This window comes from Mustela nigripes, chromosome 10 (assembly GCF_022355385.1).
Source record: "Mustela nigripes isolate SB6536 chromosome 10, MUSNIG.SB6536, whole genome shotgun sequence".
Lineage (NCBI taxonomy): Eukaryota > Metazoa > Chordata > Mammalia > Carnivora > Mustelidae > Mustela > Mustela nigripes.
In genome coordinates, this window is record NC_081566.1 from 20,569,474 (window position 1) to 20,587,862 (window position 18,389).

The following is an 18,389-nucleotide window of genomic DNA, read 5'->3' on the forward strand; positions in this document are numbered from 1 at the left end:
GTATAAGCTTCCAGTCATAAAATAAATTCTGGGACGTCATGTACAACATGGTCACTATAGTTAACAATACTGTATTGCATATTTGCAAGTCACTAAGAGAATCAATCTTGAAGGTTCTCATCACGAGAAAAAAAATACCGTAATTCTGCCAGGTGATGGATAGTAACTAAACTTATTGTGGTGACCACTGTATTCTATATATACATACATCAAATTAGCATGTGACACAGCTTCAACTGATACAATTACATCTAAATAAACCTGAATAGACAAGAAGAGCCCCAAGGCCTTGCAAGCAGACACGATCCGCAGCGACCTGGCATCAGCTGCTGGAATATGCTGGTTCTCAACAGACGTGTAATGTGGCTTATATAAGCCCCCAACAGTGGACTGACCGTAATTTCACATCAGGTTCTAGACTCTTCTGGTAATTATGGAAAAAAATAATCATGGCTCGCTTATGGGTTTACTCAAGATCATACAATGAATACCGAGTAGAGGTAGAAACAGAAGTGAGACAGTGACGACTAGGAGTTGGGGGCAGATGTGGGGGTAGTGTATTGTGCAGTCAAAAACACAGAAAGAGGGGCACGTGAGTGGCTCAGTGGGTTAAAGCCTCTGCCTTCAGCTCAGGTCATGATCCCAGGGTTCTGGGATCAAGCCCCGCATCAGGCTCTCTGCTCAGTGGGGAGCCTACTTCCCTTCCTCTCTCTCTGCCTGCCTTTCTGCCTACTTGTGATCTCTGTCTTCAAATAAATAAACAAAATCTTAAACACACACACACACACACACACACACACACACTCAGGAAGACAGGCAGGAAGGGAAGGACTAAGGCAGTCAAGGACTGTTCCTTACAATGTTTTGATGGTCTCTGGCTCTGCCTAGAGCTACTGGAAGTTATGCCATATCCCATCAAGTCGGCATAAAGCCACGGTGAGGAAAAGTGGCTTCTGGACAGAGGAATGTGACGGAAAATAAAGGCAACATGACCAGACCTCATTATCTTGGTGCTTTTGATAACACTGGGGAGCAGAGTAAGATTTTGAATGGACTGAAATCTTCCATAAATGGAATCTGAATGCAGGCTACGTAACATCCAGAAATTACTCAGGGAATTTCCTATTATGTACATGGAAGGGGGAATGAAGCAAGTCCCATCTGGCTAGGCAGAGAACATTCTCCGCTTACGGAAACTTCATGGTTCCTGTGTTTAGTGCCAACAGCATGTTCATACTAGACCCAGGCCCTGCACACAGAAGTGTAAGTGTATTGAAAAGTGAGCTAGACGGAACAGACAATGCTGGAAAATTCTTTTCTCTGGAACATCCAAACCACAAGGCAAGATATTAATAAGAGTATCGTTTTTAAAAGTCTCTGACGAGTTATGAGCCAATAGTATGACCCACGTTACTCAGAGCTGCTACAGCAAAATAGAGTGACGGTATATTTTCCGATTCGATTCCTATCAATACACAGGCTAAAATCAAGAACGGACCAACACACATCATTCTGCTCTTTGGGACTGACAACCTCAGGGAAACCTCAGAACTTTAAAGATACAATGACATTAGCCTTATGGGGGAAAAAAAGGCACTGGTGGGGAAGGTGACTCATCTCACACGTCACCTGATCCAAGAGGTCTCCTCTGACAAATCTAAAGTACTGAACTCCATTCTTTTTTTTTTTTTAGATTTTTATTTATTTGACAGAGATCACAAGCGGCAGAGAGAGAGGAAGGGAAGCAGGCTCCCCGCTGAGCAGAGAGCCTGATACAGGACTCGATCTCAGGACCCTGAGGTCATGACCTGAGCCGAAGGCAGAGGCTTTAACCCACTGGGCCACCTAGGTGCCCCTGAACTCCATTCTTCACCACATAGTCGCTTTGAGTTACCCCGAGACAGTTTACGTTTGAGAACTATCAAGTTACCTTGTATTGTCCCTCATGCCTATTTGAATACAAACCCAGAGACAGGGATTTTGCCTGGTTCATTCCTCTGTTCTAACACCCACCAAGGCTGGCAAGGAGTAAGCCTTCAGTGATATCTAATGACTGCCTTTCCCAGCTGCCAAAGAACAAAGAGCTTAATCATCTGTAACTGAAAACTTTGTGGATTCCAGAAAAACCGGCATTCCCAACAATGCATCAAAACATCCCATATTGGGGCGCCTGGGGGGCTCAGTTGGTTAAGCCACTGCCTTCAACTCAGGTCACGATCCTGAAGTCCCGAGATCGAGTCCCACATCAGGCTCCTAGCTCTGCCAGGAGTCTGCTTCTCCTTCTGAACTTCTCCCCTCTCATGATCTCTCTCTCTCACTCTCTCTCTCAAATAAATAAAATCTTTAAAAAAATAAAATAAAATTCCATATTGCAATGAAAAGTCTTTTCCGTTATAGATGTGATGGTACTTAAGTCTGTACCTAGAGGCCAAGTGAAGCAACATCACTCCAGGTGTGGCCCGGGACCAGCAAGCTCTGCATCACTTGGGCAGCTTACTAGAAAAGCAAAACCGGGGCTCCACCAGAAAGCCAGTGAATTAGATACCCGAGGGGGAGTCCCCAAAAATCAGTATTCAAGAAGTTCTCCCCGTGATTGCAGGTACCATAAAGTTTTGCACAAGTTATTTAGAAATAAAAGTGAGGAGCAAAAAACAAGACATGCTGTAAGGACTAAATTCCCCAGGGACAGCTGTCTTGCTGTCATTTCAGTAAGAAACATGAAGAAAAAGGAAGTGGATGAATTATACTCAAAATTATATGCATGAGTGTGGCTCACGTGTGCCACGGGGTAATGCCCCACATTCTGTTTCATGGAGGCTTCCCAGACCTAAGTAAGCAACCAGCACAGTGACCGGGCTCCCAGGTACAGACTCCTGCTTCACGCAACTTCCCCTCCTTCCGGGGGGCAGCACTCTCTAGGAACTGTCCTTGAGGTGAATGACCAGGCCCCTGGGCCAAAGCACCCCGTGGGGGATGTGAGGGCACCGTATCTTACCATGATTCAGATGTCTGATGCAGTCACTGAGGACAGCGCTGAACTTCTTCTGGTCCGCGGCCTCGTGGAAGCAGAAGTAGCCGTGTCTGAGGAACGGCTGCCACAGGTACACCGGGAATTCCTTGGGCAAGACCACGAAGGGCTGGGCGTTGTCCTTCTCACTGGAGGCTAAGGCAATGTGGAAAACACAAAGACATGTTTTTAAAATTTTTATTTATTTATTTAACAGAGAGAGAGAGGAGAGTGCACATGTAGGTGGAGCTGTAGGCAGAAGCAGAACACCTTGCTGAACAGGAAGACTGATGGGGGTTTCGATCCCAGGGCCCTGGGATCATGACCTGAGCCAAAGGCAGATGCTTAACCATCTGAGCCACCCAGGCGCCCCAACACAAAGACATTCTAAAACGTGTGTCTTTTATTTAAAATACTTATTTCGGGTCCTGAAGGAAGCTCTTTGGGGCAGGCCGTGGGACAGAAAGGTGATATGAGATGTCTTCCCAAGATGGCGGGAGATGGCTGTTCAGGCTCTTCTCACTCCCTCCACAGGTAACTGTCTCATTCTAGACAGTGGCCTCATCCCCTCCCTGACAGGGAGAGCCAAGGCCACCAGACATCGTCTTTCTCAACTTCCTCAAACAGAGTCTGGGTGTCCCCGCTGGCCCTCTTCAGGCTCACCGGCCTACACAGTCACTCACCTTCCAGTCCCCACAGGCTCCCCTTCTGCCAGCTGCCCTCTGCCCTGCGCTCCCTGGCTCCTCGCCCTCGCTGCCAACCCAACACTTGCTTCTTCCTGCCTCAGTCTGGTTCCTGCCCCACCAGTCCCAAAACCCCATGGCTGAGGTCACTGACGTTGTCCTAACTGCCAACCTGTGGCTTCTTCTTCATTACGTAAGCCTTTTTATGTTCCCTCATGATCTAAGACTTTTAACCTGATCTGAAGTATCTGTTGCTGCTATCTGTCCCTTCTTTCAAAAACATTCTCTCCCCTTGACTCACAGGATCACCTGTCTCCCAGCGCTTGCTGCGGCAGCACATACACTACAATTGGAACGATACAGAGAAGATTAGCACAGCCCCTGCGCAAGGATCACCTCTTCCCTGGTGTCCTGAAAAGGGGCGCCTGAGTGGCTCAGTGAGTTAAGCCTCTGCCTTCGACTCAGGTCATGGTCCCAGGGTCCTGGGATTGAGTCCCGCATCAGGCTCTCTGCTCAGCGGGGTACCTGCTTCCCCCTCTCTCTGCCTATTTGTGATCTCTCTCTCTCTGTCAAATAAATAAAATCTTTAAAAAAAAAATTTGTTTCAAACTGGTCTGCTCTATTGGCTCCCTCGGCCCCTTCTCTCCATCCCCCTGTGAAGTGCTGGTGTTGGCCCTGCTCTGTCCTGGTTTCACTCCATTTTGATGAGTCTCTGCTCTCCTTGGGCATGGTCCTCCACTCCGTGATATGGAATGTTGCTTCTGCAGGTCCTATTTCCTTTCCCTCTACCCTTTCCACCATGCCTTCTCCTAGAAGATTCTCATTCATCCTTCAAAAGTCAGTTCAAAATTAAATTTTAAAAAAATAATAATTAAAAGAAATTTTTTTTAAGATTTTATTTATTTATTTGACAGAGAGAGATCACAAGTAGGCAGAAAGGCAGGCAGAGAGAGAGAGAGAGAGGAGGAAGCAGGCTCCCTGCTGAGCAGAGAGCCCGATGCGGGACTCGATCCCAGGACCCTGGAGATCATAACCTGAGCTGAAGGCAGCGGCTTAACCAACCCACTGAGCCACCCAGGCGCCCCTAAAAAAAAAAACTTTTTAAGTCAGTTCAAAAGCAGCTCCTCTGGCTGCCTCTGGTGGCACCTCCCCGCACCCCTAGAGACAGGGTTGAGTGCTCCCTACCTTGTTCTTCCTAAATATTGCACAGATTTGTTTTCATGTCTGGTACTGACACGCAGGGTGGAGGGTCCTGAGTGACAGGAGCTCCCCCACTTGTTCTCACACAGTTCCCCTCCCCGGGAAGCAGTACCAGTGCCCTGGAACTCTAAGAGGATGGACACCACACCTTATGTACCTTTGGATGCTTAACCCTTAGCAAAGCCGTGGAACCGAGGAGATGTTCAACCACAGTTTGTTGATTAAACATGCTATGTTGTCCTAGAAAATCTCAGAAGCTTTAAACGATGGATTTTTACCACTTACTCAAAATCAATTCTAAGAAACTCATATTAAACCATGCTACTATTCAGATCCCTACCTAAATTTTATTCCCTTCCATGCATTCCGGTTATGTGATATTACTCTTGGCTAAACAACCCCCAGCTTACTAGCTCACACTCTCTACCTTATAAAATGGGCACCAACCTCAGGGAAAGGAAGGACCAAAGGGCCCTCTGAGAGGCCACTGAAAGCACCAGGCAAACCTAACAATGAATCAGAGCCACATGGGAGACTCCAGAACAGAGTCTTGCTCCTGGCAAATCAATAAATCAAGATTGGGTAAATAAAAAGTAGATTTCCTGAGGCATATATGGGGACTCTGGTTCAATGTCCTGAAATCTGAAGGGAGCAAAGTAGAATTCGCTAGAACCACAAACTTGGGCGCATCAGTACCTCACAAACTACTTGGTACATAATATAAGAATGAATCACTGTGGGCGCCTCGGTGCCTCAGTGGGTTAAAGGCTCTGTCTTGGGCTCAGGTCATGATCCCAGGTCCTGGGATGGAGTCCCACATCAGGCTCTCTGCTCAGCAGGGAGCCTGTTTCCTCCTCTCTCTCTCTCTCTCTCTATCTCTATCTCTCTGCCTGCATCTCTGCCTACTTGTGATCTCTGTCAAAAAAAAAAATAAATTAAAACTTAAAAAAAAAAGAATCACTGTATGAATGAACAAACGAATGAATCAACAATTAAATTCGGTAACACAAACTTGTAGTTGTAACACATTGTCTGATGAGGAAGCAGAAGGCAAGCTGAGGAACAAGCAAACTGTCCCCTCCCCACCGCCCCCAGCTCCGGGATGGGATGTGTGTGACATTCCTCAAGCAGTCCTGGCAAGGGAAGGGAAAAACAGAGGGTTTACTGACAGAGATCACAGTCCTGCAGGACATGGTCTCCATCAGTTGCCAAGATCTTAGTGATTTACATGAAAAAGCATTCTTATCAATAGCCGAACTTCCAGAGACCCATAACTCACCCTAACATCACCCTCTCTTCCATGAGTGATGGGGGAAACTGAGGCAGAAGGGAAAGTGAATAAAATTAAATTTCTTTATGACCTGTAGTCCTAAAGAACTCCTCAGACAAGGGTCTGAGACAAGCAGCGCATAACATTCCTTCAGAAAGCTCCCAACTGTTTTACCGTTAATGCCTTACTACTAGAAGGAAAAACAAGCCTCCCATATCCTGCTGTCTTCTTTAGCATAAGAAAGTCCTTTCAGACACCTCCCCTTGTCCTTAAGTCCCCCAACTCCCAAATATATCATCAGCCATTCCTCAAGACTCCAATGCAGCAGCTCTTTCTGCCCATGGGCCCCCCCCCCCCCCGCAGGCTTTCATAAAATCGCCTTGTTACACCAAAGGCGTCTGGAGAATTCTTTCTTGGCCATTGGCTCCGGACCTCATCAACATTCCAAAACTATAGCATTATGTCTTGTCCCCTTCTTTCTTGGTTATAAAATCCCTCATTTCCAGTTGAGTAAGTGACCGTGTAAGATAAACACTACAGGGGCGCCTGGGTGGCTCAGTGGATTAAGCCACTGCCTTCGGCTCAGGTCATGATCTCAGGGTCCTGGGATCGAGTCCCACATCGGGCTCTCGAGTCCCACATCGGGAGCCTGCTTCCCTCTCTCTCTGCCTGCCTCTCTGCCTACTTATGATCTCTGTCTGTCAAATAAATAAAATCTTTAAAAAGAAAAAAAGATAAAGACTACATTTCCAGCTTCCACTGCAACTCGGTGGGCCCCAGCCACTAAGTTTGGGTCAATGGGACAGAAAATGAAGTGGCCATGAAACTTCTGGAAGGATCCTTAAAGAGATCCTGCACCTCCTTCTCTTTTCTCCTGCCTGCTTTCTGGAACGAGAAAACCATCCCTGACGCTCCAAAAGGCCCCTTAGAGTGTATCAGTAAGGGCCATAGCCTAGACATGCAGAGAGACAAGGCAGAAAGAGTCCCTGACATTTACAGAACTGCCATACCAGCCCTGGACGTGTAATATCCAAAATATCTTTAGCAAGAAATAAAGCCTTACGTATTTGAGTCTTTTGTTGTTTGCAGCAAACAAAACGCTAACTAATGAAGTGTCACGTAGTGAATCACTTCAGCAAAATATGAAGGCATTATTGCTACATCATCTTAGTAGAATACTGCTTAAAGAAGACATATTGATTCATAACCTCTAGTGCTTTTTCTCAAGTGAGTTAATGCCTTCTATCTTTATTGTGTCTTTATGTTTTCCTTTTGAATTAGTATCACACAGTGAATCTTCCTGATCAACATGATTTTATGGTACAATTCCCCTCGCCCTTCCTAAGATGTCACAGTTTTGTACAAACAACTCAAAAGCAGCACTGACCCTTTAAAAGCTTCACGCCCCATAAAATTCACTCTTCTTAGCCTCTATTATCTCTCGTTTAACATTTTACAACAATTTTCCAGATGCCATCAATCTGCATTTTTTCTGAATTGAGTACCAAAGATACTACAAATGATCTACTGTAGAATATTCTATTTTTAAAATTCAGATGACCACGCCATACAATTAAAAAAAAAAAAATCCTTGAAATACCCCAATCTGAAGCCTTGGGTCAAATGGCTTTAGTCACACAGGCTTTGTGTTGTTTATTCCTAGTCATTCCTTCTGATATGATTTCACCAATAAATCAATAAATGTATTGTCCATTCTGATGGATTGCATTGAAAAGTTCTACTGGAGAAATTCCCAAGAGTCATCAAGTTGGCATTCCCATTTCTAGCAGCAGCTCCAGAGCCAAGATGACATACAAGTAGATGTTGAAAGAAAATATAATAATATGTATAGTGCACATAAAGTATTGTTTTAGCCTGAATTACATAGTAATAGTTTGTTAATCTAGGTTTATGGCCCATGTACTAATCCTATAATAGTCCTATTAAAAACACTATGCTAAGCATTCTACACCAAAATAGCAATTGATAGAATGATTATATTTTTCTCCATAAATTCTAATGATATGATTATGCCCATTAATAAGAACCAGGGCGCTCTTCAAGAAACCAAGTAATTACCGTGTGGTATGATTTACACAAAGCCAGATGGAGTTATTATCCACAGTTCATGAATCTCTATGAAACGCGCTATTTGGTCTCTATATTATCCATCCCTTTCTCTACATGCAAAAAGTGGAATAAATGAGAATCCGAGGATGTTAGATCTGGAAAGACCTTTCTACGTTTTTAAGTTCAAGGGCCTAGAATGGGAGAATCAGAAAGCAGAGAAGCTGAGCAACGGCTGGGGAAAACACTGATAAGTGTTGCAGAACTAGATAAAAATCCAGCTTCTAAATTTATAGTTCAATACTCTTTCCATGACAGCAGTTATTACTTCCAGATTAATGCAATGCTATTTTTATACAAGAGTTATGAGCGACTATAATGCTTGTTTAAAGCATTTTGTCAGTTCAGGATACTTTATTGCATATCATCCTAAAATTATAAAAATAATCTTCCCTGACAGGTCTGGACCTGCTTGCTTAAAGGTGGGATTACGTACTTCACACAGAAATAGGGTCCTACCTATTTGTTTCTGCTGCCCCGTGTGATGTGATTAAAGTCAGGATGCCTGACAACTGAATGGTACATTTTCCATGGGCTAGAACCTGACTTGTACCTGACTTGTGTATTACTGAATGTGATTTACAATAGCAGAAGTGGTAAAACATTTACCCAAATTAGAGAACTTGCATCTTCCATATTTCTACAAAGAACGAGTGGCTAGCCCAGAGTTTCTCAACTCCAGCAACTATTCGACAGTGAACATCTTCTGACAAGATACTTCATGTCCAGGGGCTGTCCGATGCAGGAGAGCCTGCTGCCCTCTACCCGCTAAATGCTTATAGCACCAGCCTCCCAAGGTGTAACAACCAAAATTGTCTCCAGACTCTGCCAAACATCCCCACAGAGTGAAATCCCTTCCCCCACTGAGAACCACTCCTCCAGCGAGAAACAAAGCCAGTGGAGGAATTTTGCCTCGAGAAAGAATACTCAGTGACTCACCAATAGGGTCGGGGAAGAACCGATCAGATAACAAATTATATTCATCTTCTGAGGTTAACACCTTGCCCCCAGCTGGAAGAATTCGGCTTTTAGGAGTCGCTCCTTTCTGATAAGCCTGGGGAGAAAAAGGCATAAATAGGTGATTTTCTTTTCTCCCCAATTTGGATTTTTGGAAAATACCAGGAATATTAGAAGGAGACACAGGCACACACACTCAGAGATAACAATTCCTACACTATGTCTCTGAAGAAGAGCCACATATTTAAAAAATATGTTTTGTGTACCTGTGACTTGCAAGGTACTTTAGTAATGGTCCCAACATGGTAAATCAGAGTCCTTAATCTCAAGAAATTCAGTCTAGGTATGTTTCTCTAGTGGGGAAAACATCATCTCAGTAACTTCCAGAAATCCTGCACCACATCTACCATTTCAGATGCTAGCACTTGAATCATTCGCATAACCACAAGGGTGATGACACACACAGACACTTACTGCACAAAAGGCTTGGGGACCGATGACGAATGACATGGGGGGACATATAATTGCAGTGATGGTTGCCATGGATTTTCACCCAAAACAGAAAAGTTTTGCCATGATAAGACATGACACCACGTGAGACTGTTTTGCAGTAAAATGATCCGGGATGGAAATGTTCATGACATTAGAACAAACGGGGAAATGTAGAAGAGGGGCAGAGAGGGGAACCTTGGTCGCTTACCATCAATAAGATAGTAAGTGAGGAGTCCCAACCAAAACAAATTCTTCTCTTTAAAAATTTTTTTTTAAAGATCTTATTTACTTATTTAAGAGAGAGAGTATGGAGGAAGGCAGAACAGAGGGAAAGGGAGAAGCAGACTCCCCGTGGAGCAGGGAGCCTGGTGGGGGAACCCTGGGAACATGACCTGAGCCGAAGGCAGCTGCTCAACCAACCGAGGTGCCCAGGTGCCCGGGTCATTTCCCATTTGTAAGAAGCACTACTCAACTGCATAAGCACATCAGGGACCCAGGACACAACGGAGAAGAATCTAAAGTTGTGACTTTGAGAATGCCTAGGAACAGTCCAGCTCAGACAGGCCTTAAGACTGAATTGCATTATTTGTTCTAACAGGCCCCAATCTGGACTTTTATAAACATTATGTTATTCAATACTCAAAACAGCACTAAGAATTAGTTTCTTCCAGCTTAGCAAACTCAACACCCAAAGAACAAATAGTCCAATCAAGAAATGGGCAGAGGACATGAACAGACATTTCTGGAAAGAAGACATCCAGATGGCCAATAGACACATGAAAAAGTGCTCCCCATCACTCAGCATCAGGGAAATACAAATCAAAACCACAATGAGATACCACCTCACACCAGTCAGAATGGCTAAAATTAACAAGTCAGGAAATGACAGATGCTGGCGAGGATGTGGAGAAAGAGGAACCCTCCTACACTGTTGGTGGGGATGCAAGCTGGTGCAGCCACTCTGGAAAACAGCATGGAGGTTCCTCAAAAAGTTGAAAATAGAGCTACCCTATATCCTAGCAATTGCACTACTGGGTATTTACCCTAAAGATACAAACGTAGTGATCCGAAGGGGCACGTGCACCCGAATGTTTATAGCAGCAATGTCCATAAGAGCTAAACTATGGAAAGAACCTAGATGTCCATCAACAGATGAATGGATCAAGGAGATGTGGTATATATACACAATGGAATACTATGCAGCCATCAAAAGAAATGAAATCCTGCCATTTGCGACAACGTGGATGGAACTGGAGGGTATCATGCTTAGCGAAATAAGTCAATCGCAGAAAGACAATTGTCATATGATCTCCCTGATATGAGGAAGTGGAGATGCAACATGGGGGGTTTGGGGGTAGGAAAAGAATAAATGAAACAAGATGGGATCGGGATGAAGACAAACCTTAAGAGACTCTTAATGTCACAAAACAAACTGAGGGTGGCTGGGGGGGGGAGGGTAGTGGGGTTATGGGCATTGGGGAGGGTATGTGCTATGGTGAGTATAAACCTGGCGATTCACACACCTGTACCCCTGGGGCTGATAATACATTATATGTTTATAAAAAAATAAAACATTAAAAGAATTAGTTTCTTCCTCCATCATATAAATGAGAAAATTCAAGCTCAAAGAACATGTCAAGGCCCGGTAGTGAGCTGATGAAAATCTTGGGTTCACATCCAGGTCCGTCCATAAGTGTACAGGAAGCAGGGCATGAATCCTGAATGAGAACGTTTCATTTTTTTCGTGCTTAATTACCTGCCAAAACTGGACTCCCAATGAAATAATAGACAATTTATGGGTAGTTAATTGTAACTCTTAGGTATAATAAAAAAATGCCTTTCTATAAATTAAAAAACAGGATATTATTAAAACTGCGGGGAATTATGGCAAACTGCATGAGCATTTTTCTAAATTTCCAAGTTTTGGCGACACCTGGGTGGCTCAGTGGGTTAAAGCCTCTGCCTTCAGCTCAGGTCCTGATCCCAGGGTCCTGGGATCAAGCCCCATATTGGGCTCTCTGCTCAGCAGGGAGCCTGTTTCCCTTCCTCTCTCTCTGCCTGCCTCTCTGCCTACCTGTGATCTCTGTCAAATAAGTAAATAAAATCTTTAAAAAATAAATAAATGAATAAATAAACAAAATTTCCAAGTTTTTAACAGACTGAAGTGCCCCTGACTTGCCCCACCAGATGCTCCTGTAAAATTTCCAAGTTTTTAAAAAATATATATAGCTTTTACCAAATTCAGTGACCATATCTTAACAACCTGAACAAGTTTTTGTTTTATTTTGTTTTGGACAGAGAAAGACATAGCAAGAGAGGAAACACAAGCAGAGGAAATGAGAGACAGAGAAGCAGGCTCCCCGCTAAGTAGGGAGCCCAATGTGGGGCTCGATCCCAGGACACTGGGATCACGAGCCTAGCCGAAGGCAGAGGCTTAACGACTGAGCCATTGGGGTGCCCCTGAACATGTTTACTTAAAAATGATGAGCAAACAAAGAAAGCAAGATAGTCCATAAATTGCAAGTTGAAGGAGCGAACTAGAAAAAAATGAAGAGAAGAAGGAAAAAGTCCTCAAATCTGATTCAAAATTAAAAGTTCAGGTAGCCCCAAATGTGCTAAAAGCCTTAACAAGTCCAAGAGCAACCTCCATGAGTGTTTCCTCTCAATTAGTTAGTAGCATTCATGCCATAACGGCTCCACACTGGGCTCTGCCAGTGGTTGACCATACGCTAAGTGCTTCAATATGTTCGTTTATTTAATCCTTACAACAACACGGTCACCATTTTACAGATGAAAAAACGGAGGCTCAGGGAGATTTATAACTTACGCAAGGACACCTATCCAGTAACTGGCAAAGGTGTGGTTCAAAGCACATTATATTAACCATTATGCTCTACTGCCTCTTCTCAAGCTTCCCGGAAAGAACACTGTAATGTGCCACATAAAATATGAGGTGATTTCTTTTATTTTTTTAAGATTTTATTTACTCATTTGAGAGAGAGGGAGCACAGATGGGAAAAGGAGCCCAACGCGCGACTTGATCCCAGGACCCTAGGACCGTGATCTGAGCAGAAGTCAGACACTTAACCAACTGAGCCACCCAAGCACCCCTGAGGTGATTTACTATTATCATTATTGTATGTAGTGCATTGATCATTTGCTTCTGAGAGCAAATCAAGTGCTGAATAAAGTCCTAATATGGAGAAGCAGAGAAGATATTCGCTTAATTTATGTTGAAAAGAGTAAGACTACCCAGGAGAGCACTTGAACATTGCCTAGTAGCCTGTGGAATAAGTTCAAACTGTATTTTGCTTCTATTTCCCATCAGAAATGGAAAGGAAATACAATGACTTGCCAATCTTAAGTTTCTTCCTGAGGCTTTAGCATCTGAGGTATTATTGAAAGTATCCATGGAGGTCACCCTGACTTCTCTCAAACTTGGAGACAAGAAAGCAGAGTTTTAAACCTGGTACCACCTTTAACTGATAAACAGTAACTATTCACTCCAAAGGGAGCATGAGGATCTATGTAGACCAAAAATGGGCACAGCGCAAGATCCGGAAGGAACCAGTGGGATCATTCAGCCTGACTCTCTGACGTAACTGAGGCCCAACCTAAACTTTCATTTTCCCAATTCACGGCCCAGTGTTCTCTCCTCTAGAACCTCTCTCCCACGTGGGGAGAGAAATGGGAACCAACAAAAACAGAAGTCCTCCCAGGCACTAGGCACGTTATACACGACCTCATTTTCTCCATAGCTTGCAGACATCTTACATTAGATAGTCATCTAATGATTTTACAGAAAAATCATATGATAACCAGGAAGAAGTTAAATGAAAAAAAAAAAAGTCCGTTAAGTATAAGTGGAATAAAGTCTTAAAATACCCGACTTTCTGGGAACCCATACAGATGCAGCCATAGTCTTATTAACTCCTCAGCTGCTTGTCACATTAGGAGGCTTACCAGTAGGAAGACATGGAGACACTGAGCAGAGAGGGAGACATATCAGGGCAGTGACAAAAGACCTTGACTCTGAATGATCCTAGGAAAGGCTCCTGCACTGGTCACTTAGTGTAACCTGTTTGCACACTCACTTGCAAGTACTCGTTCCAAGTCTGCCTTGCCCATTGGACTACAGGTGATGAGGGAGCAGGAGGCTGGCTGAAGACAAAGCAAAAGTGGGCACCTTGCACCCCCTCTCCACCCGCTCCCCTCAGTACTGTGTGTGACATTCCTCAGGCACACCGGACTGCCATAAGCGAGAAACAAATAGTTAACTTGCAGAGATCACAATCCTGCAAGACAGGAGTCTCCCTTGGTTTACAAATGTCCTAGAGATCTACAAACAAAGAAGTTACCTTATCAATAGCACAATTTCCAGAGGCAAATAACTCAGTTCCTCAAGCCCTAAATATAGTTAAATTTCTTCTAAACCCAAATCTCACTAACAAGGACACTTGATAGGAGAAATGTGAAACTTTATCTATAGATTTCCAAGATAGTGTTGAGAATCATTCCCAAGCATATGGCCCATCGATATCCATCTAAAGGGTCTCACAAGAAGATTTTTACTACTAGTAATAAATAACCTTTCTCCCAACAATAGCTAGCCCCTCAAGGTCCTGGAGACCTTGCTTCCAAAACTCCTTAGAGACTAACATCACCCTCTTTGTCCTCACCTACCCAACTCCTGTGTATATAATCAGCCACTCCTCAGGATAACGGCGCAGGATCTCCGTCTGCCCACGGGTCCTGTCTCCATGCTCTAAATAAAACATCTTTTTGCACCAAAGATGTCTCAAGAATTCTTTCTTGGTCATCGGCTCCGGACCTCAGCCCATCGAACCTCGCCTAGGTTCTAGAACTTCATCACAAGCATCTGTTTCACCTGCTGTTAGAGGCTCAGAACCTTCTCGAACACTTGGCATATCATAGGCATTCAGTAAACATGTTAGCGAAAGTAAGTAGCTGCATGAGTGAGTGCTTATTGAAGGAGTCAGTCTCGAAGAAGAAGGCATGTCCATCAACCCAGCCAATGTTGAAGAATGTTGTAAGGCCCAGCACAAACAAGGAAACGTCTTACCTCTTTGTTCTCATAGCTCTCTACAGCAAAATCATTTTTAACCACAATGTACCGCTCCTTCCATTTCTTTATGTCTTCAGCAAACTGGGATAGCTCTGCTTCATATAGAACAGTTCCCGGCTCCAATGGCGGCTTTAAAGAAGGCAAATACCATTAATCATAACAACAAAAGGTAACACAGCATGCTGTCACCAGCTCTATCCACGGGAGTTCAAGGAATGTTTTAGGAAACTATATTGTCCTGAGATCCTGGGGACATTGTTGCTTCCCCCACCTCCCTCCCTACTTCTGCTCCCTGCTCCCTCTGACCAAAGGCAAGTATTTGTCTTATTGATAGGTCTGTGATTTCCATTCCCCTCCGTTGTGCTGCAAGAAGAGAAGCAGAAGGTAGAAGGGATTGTAGTAATAAGGCTGTGCCCTTGTATACAGGTCACTTAATGATAAACGGTGGAAGAGGTAGTTAAGTGCCAGTTGTGGCTATATACCCCCAACACCTTGAATATGCCTGAAAACAGGAGAATTAATAGGCTGCTCCCTTATCGACCATACCTTCAGGTATAGCCTCGAGGGTCAGTGGTCTTTTCAGATCCAAAGCCCTGGGGACACAGTCTGCAAACACTTGCCCCACCTATGTGCTCTTCGAGGACACCAAGTTTGCCCTCTGGTTGAAGAACGAGCAGGGTAGCCAGCCGACTCCAGTTCTACCTTTCTCCTTAAGTAAAACTTTAATGATTCCTTGTTAACCCTGGTGACATATGTGCTATAGGGAAGTCCCTGCCAGTTTCTTAGTTAGGCCTCCCTTTGGGCTAACTGCGTGAGGAATAACTCCCATCGTTTCTCATAGTAAAATCCCTGTATTATCTCAAAACACAGGAATGGGCTTCCTGTCTTTCACAAGTCACTGAATTTACATCTCTTTTCCCTTTATTTAAAAATCAAAGGGCTTTTAGAAACCTATCTCTCCACCTTCAAGTAAAATTTGCATAAACCTTATGGAGAAGACAGATATGCTAATCTTTTTAAGAATTGGCTAAGGGATGAACTAGACTGCCTTCTGAATTTATTCTGTCCTGACAGATAAAGAGGCAGTTTCCTATCTGGACTCATTAACAGGTAAGAGAGGATCTCAATCTTCCCTTTAACTGAGACTGAACCCATATATAGGTTGATTTTATAGTTTTATGTGCAGCATTTTTTTTTAAACCTGGGCCACTCAAATCAAGTGATAGACTTGTTAAAAATGTGGCCTTACCCTAAATTTACTATATCAGAATCTCTGGGGGTATGGGCCAAACTTTGCATTTTTAACAAGCTCCCTACGCTGTGAGACTCCCTGTTTTTTGGGAATGACACTCCGTTATCCCTACACATCCGTGCTGCTAAACCTATTGGTCACCTTAACACCTGAGCAGTGTCTGACCCATTTATCTCTCCCTCCTTCTTCAAAGTCCTTTGTTACTTGCTTTTGGCACATTCCTCTTTCCTGATTTTTCTCCTCCTGCAAGGCTATTTCCTACCAATCCATCTTGCTGGATCCTTTTCCTTTTCCTTTTCTTGGTCTCCAAGTGTCGGCTAATTATCTATTCCATATTTCCACCGGTGTATGTCAAATATGCATCTCAAACTTACGTGGCCAAAAGGGCACTCCGGGTTCCCAGCCGCCTCTCACTCTTCCTTCGAGTAAAGGCAACTCCTGTACTTACTTGCTCAGGCTAAAAACCAGGATGTCATCCCTGATTTTCTCTCTTCTTCTATAATGTCCTGTCCAATCCATCAGCAAGTTCCATCAGCTCTTTCTGAAGTCCACCTTGACTTGGACCTTTCCTCACAACTGCTACCACCACCACCCTAATCCAACTTGCCTTCACCGACCTTCTCTTGCAGTGCTACAGTGTCCTCCTCACCAGTCTACAACCTCCCCTCTTATCCCTCATCATGGTCTGTTCACTATAGACAGCCCAGAGAGATCGCTGAAAATTGCAAGTTGCTCTGTATTTGATATCCTCCAATAACTTCTCTTCACATTTACAAATAAAGACCCTTATCATGATCTACCTCTCCTCCACGGTCTGGTCCTTCCCTTTCACTCCATAATGATTTATCACCCTTTCTCCCCTGCTCATGCTGTTCACAGGACATAGTTTTCTTGATGTGCTTATGACTGCTACAGGGCCTTTGCACTTACTGTTCCATATTCTGGAGATACTCACACAGCCTACTCTTATTTCACTCCAGTTCCTGCTCAAATTTCATCTTCACAGAGGCCTTCTCTGATCATTTTTTCTAAAATAAGAGTCTTGCTTCATTTTTCTATGAGTATTTATTATGACCTGATACCACCTGGTATGTTTCTTTATTTGTTACTGTCTGCCCCTTTTTTTTTAAAATATATACAGGAAAGCAGAGAATTTATCTTGATCCCCAATTCTTGGAATAGGGCCTGACACATAGTAGGTATCAATGAATATGTGTTGAGGTTGTGGGTAATTATTATCATGGAGCAAAGGAGAAAGAATAAATCAGGAGATTTGAAAAAAAATCATATTTGATCAATGACCAAAACAAAAATGCCCATAATATAAGGCACTAAAATTATGACTTTTTTTTAAACTGAACTTCACTAAAGCAAGTCAGATTTCCTTATATTAAAGTATCAGTGTGGGAAAAACAATAAAATTGTATCACACTAATTTTCTAATATGGATTATACCATCAACAAGAAACCATACACTCTAACTTCTAGGCAGACAGAGTTGTTTGTTTGTTTGTTTGTTTTCAGTTTTTTGACCATGAAATGATTTGAGAAGAGATTTTTTTTTTTAAACTGCCATTTAAATTACTGCTTATTTCAGAAACGTTATGAGTTATAAACCATTGTTCAGTGGGAGACATTGTCAACCAAACGTCCATGAGTTACCTTGGTCTTCAAAAACTGTGAGGTTAAATCTCTTTGCTGTTCTACTTCACTGCGTACATGATTGCAGAAAGCCACAGAGTACTGGCGACTATAGAAGGGACTGAAGTTTTTGATAGTAGCCTCAGTTTTCCCTAGAAAAATAGGAAAATGAGAAATTAGAAATACAGCCTCTCTTACAGAATAGGCACATATCTGCCCCTCTAAGACACTGTTTCCCAGGGATTTGTTATGAGTTCACATTCCCGGAGAACTTTGTAACATGCCACACGTGCTTTATCTCTCCCTCTCCCTGATGTCATCCTGAGAGACTCCGCTTTCCCTAAGGACCATCCATCCAGCAACCGATAGAAACTGTCTCCATCTTACATCAACAATGCATTGCCAAGGCCATAAACATAGCCATCCTTCTACAGCTACCGTTCTACCTCACCCGGTTCTCCACCTCAACTTGTTCTTCATCTCCCCTACCTCCAGTCATCCAACTCCTACACAGTCATACCAGGGTCCACCATTCCAACTCCACACACACACCATTTTGTTTTTCTTCAGGTCCCTGAAGCTTTAATTCATCTGATCCACAACCCTGGATAAAATCAACAAACTCTTTCTTCTAGTTCTGCCCCTACGTTTCTGGGTAAATTTTTTGTGTGACT

At 43.5% G+C, this 18,389-nt stretch overlaps 1 protein-coding gene and 1 pseudogene across 1 annotated transcript in view; one reads left to right on the forward strand and one right to left on the reverse strand.

Moving 5' to 3' along the window:
- The window catches only part of NIBAN1 (niban apoptosis regulator 1), a 162,609-nt gene that overhangs the window by 79,924 nt on the left and 64,296 nt on the right, over positions 1 to 18,389 (reverse strand). The window contains exons 2-5 of the mRNA XM_059412774.1: positions 17,737 to 17,867; positions 14,820 to 14,951; positions 9,227 to 9,341; positions 2,996 to 3,163 (exon numbers count right to left, since the gene is read on the reverse strand). Of these exons, the coding sequence (XP_059268757.1) occupies positions 2,996 to 3,163; positions 9,227 to 9,341; positions 14,820 to 14,951; positions 17,737 to 17,867 (546 nt within the window). The remainder of the gene's footprint in view (positions 1 to 2,995; positions 3,164 to 9,226; positions 9,342 to 14,819; positions 14,952 to 17,736; positions 17,868 to 18,389) is intronic.
- On the forward strand, positions 4,010 to 4,083 carry LOC132026329 (U6 spliceosomal RNA; annotated as a pseudogene).